The following is a 12,803-nucleotide window of genomic DNA, read 5'->3' as shown; positions in this document are numbered from 1 at the left end:
TTGTAACCCACAGCTTGTTATTTGGGTAACAGCGGACCTCTTTAGTGGGGATGGTGTTATCGATGCAGAACCCAATGTACTCAGAGACACAGTCAGTCAGGCCATCAATGTCCTCACCATGTGGCTCATACAGAGCATCCCAGTCTGTGGCCTCCAGCGCTCCACGCAGTGTTTCCATGGCCTCATGAGACCATTTCCTCACTGTCCTCACTGTGACTGGGTGCTGCTGAATCACAGGCTTGTATGATGGTGAGAGCAGGACTAGGTTGTGGTCTGACCTGCCCAGTGGTGGCAGGGCAGTGGAGCTGTATGCATCCTTAACATTTGCATACAGCAGGTCCAAAGTCTTATTTTCCCGGGTGGCACATTTTACAAACTGGAAGAAGGTTGGGAGTGTGGATGAGAGGGAAGCATGATTAAAGTCCCCTGTGATGATGATGAAGGCCCCGGGGTGTTGTGTCTAATCCTGCAGTCACAGTGTGGATGACGTCACACGCTGCTTCTGCGTTCCCAGATGGAGGAATGTAAACATTGATGGCGAAAACACTGGTAAACTCCCTCGGCAAATAATATGGACGAAGTCCGACGGCGACGAGCTCGATGTCCGGGCTGCAGACACGCTGTTTAACGGTGACGTGCCCGGGGTGACACCACCTGTTGTTCACGAGCACGGCGAGTCCCCCTCCTTTCTTCTTGCCGGTCGCGATGGTGTCTCTGTCGGCTCGAACCGTCTGGAAGCCAGGAATGGTGACGTTGGAGTCCGGTATCTGCTCGTGCAACCACGTTTCCGTGAGACACACAATACTGGACTCCCTGTACTCCCTCTGTGTCCTGATGAGCGCTTCCAGTTCGTCCACTTTATTTGCCAGCGACCTCACGTTTCCAGTGATTACTGCAGGGATGAAGGGCTTAAACTTTCTCTTCTCCATCCTCCGTTTAAGCCCCGCTCTGCAGCCCCGCCGTCTCCTCTTTAGTTCCTCCGGGATGGTGGGTCTCTCTCCGGCCAAGAGGGTAGTGTGCCTCAGGGCGATCAGCTGGTCGCGGGTGTAAACAATGCCGCCGTGTGTTGCAGGCATTCTCCCAGTGATCCGAAGAGACCGAAGTGCGGTTAAAAGTTATAAAAAGTGTCCAATAAATTTCAAAAGCATCTCGTCATTGTGCGGGACGAAGATGCACAGAGCAGTGCAAAAATAAATATAAAAAACAAATCGCAAACGTTATAAAAACACAAAAAAACGACAGTAGTACCAGGAGCTGCTACGACAGGCACCCGTTAGTACGGCGCCATTTTAATCATTTTAATCATTTTAACCTAACGATATATGAATGGTCGTGTTTCGCAAATAACACCGCTCGACTTGACTGACTATAATAATAATATTATTGTCTTCACGCACTGATGATTTTATATTATCATGGGTTATTAATAATCACATGTGTAAAGCTTTAGTTTTGTGACTGTGTAATAAATGTCCAGTATATGGACTAATGCCTCAAATATGCTCTGTAAACTAGAATTTTTTTCTTGAGAATATTTTTTTAAGTGTACCTCCTCAAAATGCTCCGATTATGTTTCTTCCATTTATGTATAAATCATTTGATAATCTTCAATACAACTTTTTTAATCATAAGAAGACCATTTAAAAAAGACCATGAAATTTAAATGCAATTGCAACATTGTTCAGAAAAGTTTTAGTTAGTAGTTTTCCACAAATTGTTGAACTTTGGAGACAATATACAATAACTGCTTTGTATATTGTAGAGACTGAGTAGTTAAAACCATGACTGTTAAATTGATCAAGCATAGAGTGGGTTTGCTCGTTGTGTTTGTTTCCTGTGTTGATGAGTTAATCTGGTCTGTTATGTGTTTTCCGTGGTCGTCATTCTTCCTACTCCTATCTGCGTCCTCTTCACTGTTTGTTTGAGTGGGAAGTTCCAGTCCACTGCATATTTGCGAGATACTCTGAATTCCTTCTCCATCGCTAAAGGACTGGAGATGGTAGTAACAACCAAGCTGTGGGGTCTACACAATCCTACACAAACCCTTTTTTCCATGTGATCGAGGAACACAAAATCCCTCAGGGGTCTTCTGTTCCCCTGGATAATCTGAAGCAGATTTTGAGTTTGACAGACTTCACAATAAATCATGGTTAGGAATTGATAAAGAATTATTTTCTATTAATATTTAGGCTTCACTGTCAGCCCCTCTATTCTTAAGTAGTGATGATTCCTAAAATGTAATCTTTATCAAGACATTGAAATGTCTGAACTGTGTTGCTGAGACATTAGGTTTCTACTCCCTCCTCTGGCAGCTCTAGAGATCAGCTGTCAGTTTGGACCTTCACCAGAATTTCTCTTTTCATCTCTGCGTCAATGCCAGTAAATAGAATTGGTAGAGGAAATGACTGCACTTAGATCCCACAAATGGCAGTCTGATGTTGATGTCGAATAAATGGTGCCCAATAGGCTTGTAGAATAATTCTGATATGCGAAGGAGCACCTCACCCTGAGTTTATGCTACCTGGAAATTTAAATTATATTTTAAGTATGTGTGTACAGTGAACAGCGGGTCTGCTGCACAAGTAAACTGAAAAAATTAATTAGGATTTTGGGAATGGGGTTTTCCATGTGTGACGGTTTGAATTTGGCTGTGCTTTGCAGTGACAAGAACCTGCTGTTGTCCTCAGCAAGTTCACAACTGCTAGTAAATAACTGACATCCTCTATGGATATGGTCACAAGACTGTGACTTTGTGAACGCTTTCCTGATAGAAATATTGAAGAGTGATGACCTTGTTCACCAGCAAAAGGATATGCTGGATATGCTGAAAAGTGATCTTGAGACTATTACCAGTGTTTTATATACATTTTTATTTATGTTTTGAATAATAGTTAAAAATGCACTGAATTGTGTGGACCAGTGGTTCCCAAACAAGGAGTCAGGAAGCCTTTTGGGTTGCAAGACGTAACAAAAATATAATATGGCCTTTCAGATACTTTGTCCTTGCATGAACCCTGAGGGGATTTTGACAGTTTAGCGACAGCATCACTTGCAGCACGTCACTTTACAGAACCACAGGAAAAGTTGTACTTAGGTGATTTTTATGCCAACTTGTCCAAATCAATATCCTGTGTATGCTTCAACCAATCCTGGGGATAATGGAGGTCAGACATCTCTGGGACCTTAATTTTGGGAGCTGAAAGACAATTTGACTTTATTCTTCCTGCTGAATCTGAGGAGATCCAGAGCACCAATTTCACAAATGAAACCTTATTTAGAATAAAGCGAGTTGAGTTAAAAGTTGCCTCATCATATCATTGTCATTGGCAGTTTCACACAGTGACGATCAGACAACCTGTCCAGCTCTGACATAAGATCAGAAGAAATGCTCTACTTACTTCTGACGGATGAGGTTGTCATTCCTATTATGTTATTGTTATTCACAATCTGTTATCACCTGTCTATTTGATTTTGATATATACATTGAGGCACAGTCTATTTGATAGGTTGGAAATTTCGAAAACAACTGGATCACAATATAATTTCAGATTAATAAAAAATGAAAAAACTATCGAAATAAACAATGAAAAGAGATCAACAGTGCGGTCACTATTCATGTCAACACCATGCAAACCAATTTTCTCCTGTGCTCTTCTGCTCCTCTCTGTAACCCACAGCGGTCACACAGATTGTGGCTGTTGTCCTCAATGTTCTAATCTGTCAAAATGATGGATGGTCTTCCAATGTTTCCGTCATTTAAAAAAATATCTGTCAGTGATGTAAAATATTTAGTAAACTTGACCTCTGGTTACGCTGCACAGCTTCAATTTTGTCTCTCAATGGACCAGATAGTATTTTCTCATCATTTCATTCTTTTTTACCTGATTACAGCTGAGCACATAAAGCACAACTTTGTCCACTCGCAATGTAAACAAGTATCTAGGTTATAAGACGTAAGAGACTTTTTGTTGTAGGTGAATCTTCACTGCTCTATATGGTGATGTTAACTGTGTACTTGCAATGCAACTACTCTAATTTGAGCTGCTGTTTGTGTGTTAACAGGACGGATTCTGGACCTGAAGACAGGAACAGTGAAGAAGGAGGGACAGCAATCCTCCATGAGGATGTGCATGGGATCCCGACGCTCCTTCATCTGCCGCATGAGGTGTGTGTCTGCGTGAGAGTATGACTATGATTATGTGTGTTTTCATATCTGCAAGATGACTTGCTGTCTTCAAGATGTCGCTTAGATTTAAAATGTGCCTTTTCCACAAGACATCCTGCCATTTTCAGGTCTGGAATTAGTACTGTTACACATTTAATTGTAACAGTGTTAAACTAGTTTTAATTTCAGGCCGACTTTTTATTGAACTGATCTAATCTAATTTCTGTTTGCAAGTATTAAAATCCATGTTTCTCTGAAAAGCTTACAGAAATGATGAGTATGCTCTAGAGATGTCATTTTTCAGGAGAGTTAATTATGAGTCATTATGATCGTAATCTATTACGATCATAATGAGTCCGTAAAATGAATTAGGAGATAAAATGAAGCTTGTTGAGAACGAATGGAGCCTCTCGTAAAAGGTCACCTCTGCTTTGTAACTGTACATGGGACTCAATTGCCATGCGAGCGAGCAAAAATGGTACACAATGTCAAACAGCAGGGGTTCATATAATCGGACAGGCAATCAGGAATATATTGCTTTCAAAGTGACAGCCATTAGACATTCACAAAGACGGCAATGGCAGTTTTGTTTCTCTCAGCTACTGCCAACTCCGGAACAGTGAGTGGTCCTGCTGAGCTGTTTCTAATTAGCCCTACAGAAGCTCTTACAACACTGCTTCATATGTGATTGATTGGGCTGCTCAGGCTATTAATCATAGTAGACAGACTTATGCGCGGTGAGTCACAGGCAGAGGAGGAAACTAGATGGAAGATATTCAAAGAGGTGAAAAGCAGGGTTGAGCAGTGGGATCAAAATCAATATTACAATATTATCAGGAATATTTTATGATAGGAACATCTGATCAAATAATTATATTTATTTAAATGTATATCCGAAACACTGAAATACCAGGTGTAGATACTAAATCACACATTTATATTTGTCATTAGACACATGAATGCTACAGGTCCTACATATAATTATTAATAGCTTTTATGTTCCTGGATAAACGGGACGTCGCTTCTTCTGCAACAATGAAGATAAAACACTGCGTTAAAACGTAATCTGCAGGAAGATCTTCTGCTGTTAGAGTGGGCGTGAGGGTCTGGTTGTCTCTGTTCATACAGAGAAATGTTCATACCTCTAGTGTTTGAATGAAACTGAGCTGATTTGTTTAAAATAGGACTGTATTTGCTCTATCTGACAGGTGTCTTTGAATGATAATTGTTTCTGGTTCGGATTCTCTTTGCAGTGATTTGGACTATCAAAAGAAATAATGCTTTAACTGTAAAGAAATGTAATTAATCTCTATCCAACTAGCAGAAACAGTTTGAGTAGGACTGCATTTAAATTGGTGTATGTGAAAGTGTGTGTTGTCTACAACTGCTGCGTAGCGTATAAAAACCTTATCCTTCAATTCAGTAAATACCTGCAGCATGCAGCAGGACACGTATATTAACAAATCTAGAGCCTCTAGTTGGAGACGCAACATTCAGAGCTGCTGTTATGCTTCCCTGGGATAGACACAGGTGTTTCGTAGCTGCAAGACCAGTGATGTGACTGGCTAAGAGTAAATTCATCAATCGCCATCCTATCTCGTGTGTATTCATCTTTAATCAGCCCTTTGGCTCTTTGTGATCTTGCTGCTGCTCATACACGAGCCACAACAGCATGTGCATCTATAGAGATTAGAGACCCATACAGCATGTGTGCCTAAGACGTAGCTATTTGCACTTGAAACAGGTCCTATTAGTCGACTACCTGTGACTTTGAGCTAAGCACAGAGAGTAGCTTGCTGAGAGCACTTCAACCAGGCAACAGACATATTTTTCTTTCGGCCTGTCAAGATATTCAGTGGACGCTTTTCTGAGGAATTAACCTGAATTATGGTCCATTTTAGTCTAATAACTTTCAGTTATTAGACTAAAATATTCTAACAACAAAGCCCATCTCTTTTTTAGCAGATATAGTGAATGATATCAACTGAAAAAGCAACAGTACATTTCAGATGTCTCCTAATACAAGTGCTGTATAACTGTCCTTTGACTGAGCCAGCAGATAACATAAGTAGGTTGATTTCCTGCAGGAGGGTCAAAGTGAAGACCTGCTGCTCAGGTGAGATTAATAGATGTCACTATGGCAATCATCAAATTACTAAACTGGGCGACGCGAGAACTTCCTTATGTATAATAGAGAACGATCTCATGACCTTTGCTCCAGTCTCTCTAATGATACTTCATACCAGGGATGTCTGTCACCTGTCACCACAGCTGAAATGTCATCACTTTGTACCATGAGAGTTTAACTTAGTTGCTGGCATCTGACACAGTTTTTAAAGTGGCATAATCTTGAAGTGATAAGTTATCAGCAAGTCCTCACAAAGAAATGAGGGCTTTCCATAGTACAATGTTTCCTGCAGAATAAGAATCTGTTGTGTTGGTAGCAGACGGGTGAAGGAAGGAGCAAGGTTTGGTTTCTGAGCGTTTTTGTTGTAAAGATTGATGACAAGTACTGAAATTTATAGATTTCAGATGTGGTTATGACAATTGTTGTTCTGCAACAACGGCTTTGAACCTGGACAGCTGTGCAGTCACTATGCATCTAACGTGTGATATATGATTCATACCTGCTGTTTAAATTTAGATGCTCATGGCCCCTTAACCCATTTCACACCACATGAACCTCAGGCCAAATGCCTTTCTGTTCTGACACAACGACATATTTGTGCTCCTCAGAAGTTTTTGGTTAGAAGAACAATGTCTCCCTACACTCATTAATTAGACTAAACAGGCTTGCCATTAGTATTCTAATAATCATTGACATCTGTTGTACCAAAGCGTCAGACCCTTTACAAAACCAGTTTCTAACTAAATATCGTTGTTTGTGATCTATGACAAAATATCACTGTTTGCCCCACAGCCCTCGTTTCTCATTGGTTACCATCTACATCAAAGCAGCTTTGACTATTTCAGTAGGCTTGCAAGATCTTGTGTTTGGTTTAACAAAACAACCTACCATTTCCAATTTCTTTCTGACACGCTGTGTTTGTGTTGGTGCCAGAGAGCGTAGAGTCATCAGAGGCTGCTGCAACCTTGCTTTGTCTGGATCAGTAACAAAGGCCTAAGACTCGGATGAAAAGCCACACTATGCAGTGTTGTTAAGATTTTGTTGGACTGGCATGTTCCTCTGTTCTGTTGCTATTCCAAGCCCTGAATAATTCAAACAACATGCTGCTGGGACAGTCTGAAAGAGACTTCAAGCAAGAAGTGAAATGCACTCACTTCTGTGACACGCACATAAACACAGCAGGATCAGCAGACTAATGTTTCAGGGGAGCCATGATTAGATCCAGGCAGGCTTATGCAATGTGTAGCCACCAGACGGACCTTTTCCACAGAAAAACACCCGCTGAAGGAAACTCAATTGGAGGCAAAAACCGCCTTTAATCTGTAACCTTTGATTTGGGGTTCTTTACACTTACAGCAAGCTTCTGTTCTCATGGAAAAACAAACACCTCCTGCTATAGCTGGACATTTGCTAAGAGTTCTCACTCACTTATGTATCAGGCAAGCTGTGTGGAAGACCTCTCAGTCAAACCCTAATTTTAAAATAATTTCACAGCAAGTTCATTAGTGTTTATGTGTTGTTGTGATCAGATGTATACAGTTGGTCTCTATATTCATCTGTGTGACAGCTGGTGAGTTTTCTGGATGTGTATTTAGGAGCAGACAAAGAGGCAGATGTGTGTCTCTGTGCTCTTCTTTAAATTACCTCTTTCCTCCTTGAAATTTATTCAGACCACATTGTGTTAAACTAATCCAGCTATTGATTATCAAACTTACCAACCTTTTTCTGACATCTTGGAAAATGCAGCTTTGCTCAAGGACATCATACAGTTGAAACCATAAAGGACAATGTTCCTACCACCCAAAATATATAATAAATATATTTCAGATTTAACCTTTATTATATTTTCTTCTAATCAGATCACTAATCATTGGGATCATTTTGAGCATTTCACTTTTTTAATGATAAAATGTTTTCAGGACTACAGTTGGTAACGAGATGTAACTATAATCTGACATGTCCCTTTTTAAACCAGTAAATAAATCATTAAATAAACTAATTATTTAAAAAATGAAAATGAAACATTTTGTACAATGTATATAAGGTGCATTTAAGTGGACCTCCCCACAACATAAATTTGGTGATTAGCTTTTTTTGCTGGGACAATAGTGTCAGTACATGATGTATGCTTTTTGTGTTTGTGTGCAGGTGCGGCAGTGCTCCTCTGGATCACATCTCCCTAAACCGTCTGTCGAACATGAGGAAGAGATACAGGTACAGGAAGTGCTTCTTTAATCATGGTTGTGATTAGTGGTGCAACGATTAGTTGTGATCCACTATAATCTCTTTCTTCCTCATCCTGTTTCTCCCATTCACCACCTTAGGCTTAATCCCCCTGATATTTATTCTCTAATATCGCTAAACATACAACTGGTAATGGTTAATGATTTATATCTAAAGAGGAGAAACCATTTCTATCATAATATTGCATTTTTCTATTTGCTAGACTCATATTTTTGCATATAAATGCAGCATTATGTGCATAAATAGAAGGTTTTGAAAATGAACCTGTAACATGTCAAACAGAGCTCAAGTTGAAACTGTTGTCACATTTATGTAAAGGTTTCAGCAGTGAAAGGTTAAATCCACCTTTGGAGATTAAATTATAATACTGGTATGGGCCAAGACAAATAAATCAATGTAATAAACCACAAAACTCATTAAGCCACTTTGGATTTGTGAGGATGATTCTTCTCATGGCAGATCAACTTAGAAAGAGGAAAGGAAAAATAAACCGACTTTGCTAAACCCCAATAATCATCAGACCATCAGGCTTTCAATTTTCTTTTTACTTTCTTGCAGGCCAACTGCTTTCATTACCCAAGGAATATACTGCAAAATGTTTTCCATAAAGCATGTGAGAGGAAATATGAATTAAATATGAGTCACAATTTAAATGCTCTGTTGCTGCTTTTTGACTGTATAAAACAGCCGAAACAAATTCATCAGTTGATATTGTTATTTAGTGGCAAAGCTTCCTCTCAAATACCAGATGTCAAATATGATGCATGCGTTACAGCTCTTTCCATAATAGTCCTGTCATATTTAAATGAAGCCATTATGGGAGATACATAGAGTGGGTGTTAACAAATATAACAGGTTATTTGAATATACAGAGAAAAATACAAAGAAGAGTAAAGACACTCGAAAAACATCAGACTTTTGTCTACTCAACACCACCATCCTCTGCTGCAGCTCCTGATCTGGCACATTTACTACAAACTTCTGTCATTAAGTCATGACACAGTCCAAGCATCAGTTTAGAATTCCAACTGAAGGTGCTCCCTCAGTGAATCGTTTCCAATAACAATCAGAATTAGATGTTTTCTCTGTATCAGTCATTTAGTTTTAATGCAGGTCTTGAACAATGTGAGCAAACGCTGCAAGGAGCCAAAGCAAATGGACTTTTCATGATAAAGATTTGCCAAACTTGTAACAAATGAGCTGGAGGCTGAAAACAAAGAGGTCATCATCACCCCGTCACTAGACATTAACGCCTGTCAGCTGGGAGCTGGAGAGTCCAAGTTAGAGTGTCTCAATGGTGCATGTTAATGAGCCAAGACAGCGTTTAGGCACGTAACAATGTGGAGATGTTTTACTTCCCCACAGAGGACACCATCTTGCACTGCCATGTCTTTACAATAGCGCCGAGTGGGATAATCAAAACACATACTCAAGAAAGTAACATTTTTATGTTACCTTAGGTCCAACAAAGGTTTTCCAACATTCCTAGAACGGGAGGGGTGAGGTGAGGGGTATATTCAATTGGTTGCAATATGCATCTTCACCACTAGATGTCACAAAATCCGAGACTGGTCCTTAAGCTAGCAGTTATTCTGATGAAATCATAATTTAAAAATGTAATTTGAAGATAAATTCAGGTTTACTTACAACAGCTCTGTTGTGTACTTTAAAATTAACTTTCACAGTGATCGTTAGAGGTAAAGAACACTTAAATGTCCTGACTGGCTTGGGTCATTGTACGGAAAACCTATGTTTACCCCATACACATCTAAACAGTATTGTCAGATTTACACAGTTTGGAGTTTGTTTAGGAAAAGTTCCACTTTAAGGGGAGAAGAACCCTCCTTTAGTCAGGACAAAGTAAAATATGTTTTTACAAAATTAATCAATCTGCTCAATGTTGACATTGTCTAAATGTCTAAGAAGTAGAGTATTGTTTGTTAAGGTCTTTCGCAGCTGTGTCTGAATATTAAACATGCTCTCGTGTCTGTGTGCGTTTCTGTGTGTCTGTGTTTAATGGACAGGAATGGCCTTGGACCGTCTAAAGAAGGAGAAGCTCAGTACTCTGTGGTGCATTGCACTGGCTACATCAAAGCCTGGCCCCCTGCAGGTTTGTACACATCCACAGCTCCATGCACTCGTCTCTATCCTTGCTTAACCCATACTTTATATCAGAGTGACCGTGTCCTGGTCTCACCTAAAGCAGCTGTGGGCTCTGGATCCCGACCTGGAGTCAACCACAATTCTTCAACAGCTTGTGCAGCTCTGGTATCCTATCCACTGGGTGTGAGGTGTTTGGAATGGACTTTAAAAAGAACGTATTGGACAGCCGCTATGGTCAGCTAAAATACACATCTGTTACTTTGCATTAAAAAAATCCTTAAAGCTCACCTGCATCCATTCGTTCTACTGACCTGCAGACAATAACCCAGATAATGGGCCATCAGCCAACTAAAGCCTTGGACCAATGTGTATTTTCTCTAGCGCTTCACAGTCTAATTACATTTCTTGCAGACCCTGAACAAATTTTACCATTCAACATATTGAATTCAAGACTTGCATTTAAAGGACAGGTTTGGTGATATTCTTAGTTTTATTTTCTGATTGTCAACAAGTTACATAAAGAGGTCAGAACTGAATCGATTCCACTACAAACTATTATGTGTATCTTATTCCTTTTTGCCACAGAGCTGCAAATATTTGAAAAAACGAATCCATTCCTTCATTGACATGAACTCCCAAATACACTGTAGTTTAAGTTACTGAACCCTGTTTCAAGTTGAAACTATTAAGTGTATCTGTGAACTGCTTTCAAATATTTATAGATATTTATACCCATGTTTCCACTACACCTTTTACACATGTGTTGCGACATATGTTGACCATTTTCTTTTAGTTGCCAAAATCAACATCCACACCCAGTCAGACCTTGTAGTCACATCACTCTAGCTCTCTCTTTCTGGGACTGCTAATTGGTCATAACTTAGGAGTTATTGACCAGAAAAAAATCATCTAAAATGTTATTAAATTTGGATGAATTTGTTTTAGAAGAATAGAAGTATTTTAGAAGTAGGTAGTTATTCCTATTAACTTTCAGTAATCTTAATAGCTGTAACAGTTTCAGTATAAGGCCTCAGATGAACTCGCAGTATACACAAACACAGAGAGTGCAGCATTTGCAGACATTAGTATGTGCATTCTCAGACCAGGTGTGTAGGTGGGCGTTAAAGCTGAACAACTTCAAGTAAAACGCATCTAAACACACCGAATGTGTTTTGAAATCACTGGCACATGCTTTGCTTCCTTGCACTAAAAATACTCCTCTGGAATGTTTTGGACAAAATGCTGCTGGCAGAGAGTCATCATGCGAGACACACGCACATAACACTTATAAGACCCAGATCGACAATAGAGATGTGGCACAGATGCCTTGCACATTGAGCAGCAGTAAAATGTCTGCAGACTGAAAACTGTGTTAGAGGAGAGGAATGTGTCAACAAGTGAGGATAGGGTCATGCTTTTGCATGACAAAGTCTCATCTCTCTCTGCTGTCGGGTAAACTGCGGTAGATGACTGGTCAGGAATTTCTGCAAAATAAAAATACATATTACAGACGTTTTATAACTCTTAATATACTCCTCCCTGTGGCCATTTGATGGACTGGGGATGTTTTCTTTGTATCTTTGAGATCCAGACAAGGTTTAGAATCTGGGTTTTCAAAGGTCTTTTTAGGATTGTGAGAATCGAGGAAAAAAATTTATGGCAGAATATTTAGTTTATCACATGAAATGAAGACGCTAAAGTGAAACTCAGGAAATGAAGTGGTTCCTTAGGGGTTTCCATGGATCCACATGCACCTTTTGAGGTGGTGGGTGTTGTTAATGGGGTGATATGGTGGTGTAATAAAAACACTCCTTTCTGGCTCTTCACCGAGATATATATATATATATATATGATTGTCTTTATGTTCTTGGGCCTGAATAGAAAGGACACGCATGTAACTATGTGAATCCACGCCAAAGCTTTTAGTAAAGTAAAAGCAGCTCTCTTTAAGATGAGAGAAAGATTGTGAGTTGGAATTTTCTAAAACATGTTGCAGAAGTCTGGTGTTTGGGCAGAAAACATTCTTAGAGTGTGGAGGCTTGATGTTTAAAATACGATTTATTAATCATTGTAAGGGGTAGTGGCTGTGTCGGCCACTAGATTACCGCTCACTGCTGAAAAGTTCAAGTAGCAAATGGAAAAATAAGTGTTCATGCTTTGTGA

The 12,803-nt window shown here is 39.7% G+C and overlaps 1 protein-coding gene across 2 annotated transcripts in view; it reads left to right on the top strand.

Annotated features, from left to right (window-relative positions):
* Positions 1-12,803, top strand: part of arnt2 (aryl-hydrocarbon receptor nuclear translocator 2) — a 53,179-nt gene that overhangs the window by 18,011 nt on the left and 22,365 nt on the right. For both annotated transcript variants that reach the window (XM_053422124.1, XM_053422118.1), the window contains exons 6-8: positions 4,063-4,165; positions 8,442-8,507; positions 10,562-10,647. In XM_053422124.1, the coding sequence (XP_053278099.1) occupies positions 4,063-4,165; positions 8,442-8,507; positions 10,562-10,647 (255 nt within the window). The remainder of the gene's footprint in view (positions 1-4,062; positions 4,166-8,441; positions 8,508-10,561; positions 10,648-12,803) is intronic.

This window comes from Pleuronectes platessa, chromosome 1 (assembly GCF_947347685.1).
Source record: "Pleuronectes platessa chromosome 1, fPlePla1.1, whole genome shotgun sequence".
In the NCBI taxonomy this organism is placed as follows: domain Eukaryota; kingdom Metazoa; phylum Chordata; class Actinopteri; order Pleuronectiformes; family Pleuronectidae; genus Pleuronectes; species Pleuronectes platessa.
The sequence above is the reverse complement of the archived record's forward strand: the minus strand, read 5'-3'. Positions and strand labels throughout refer to the sequence as shown.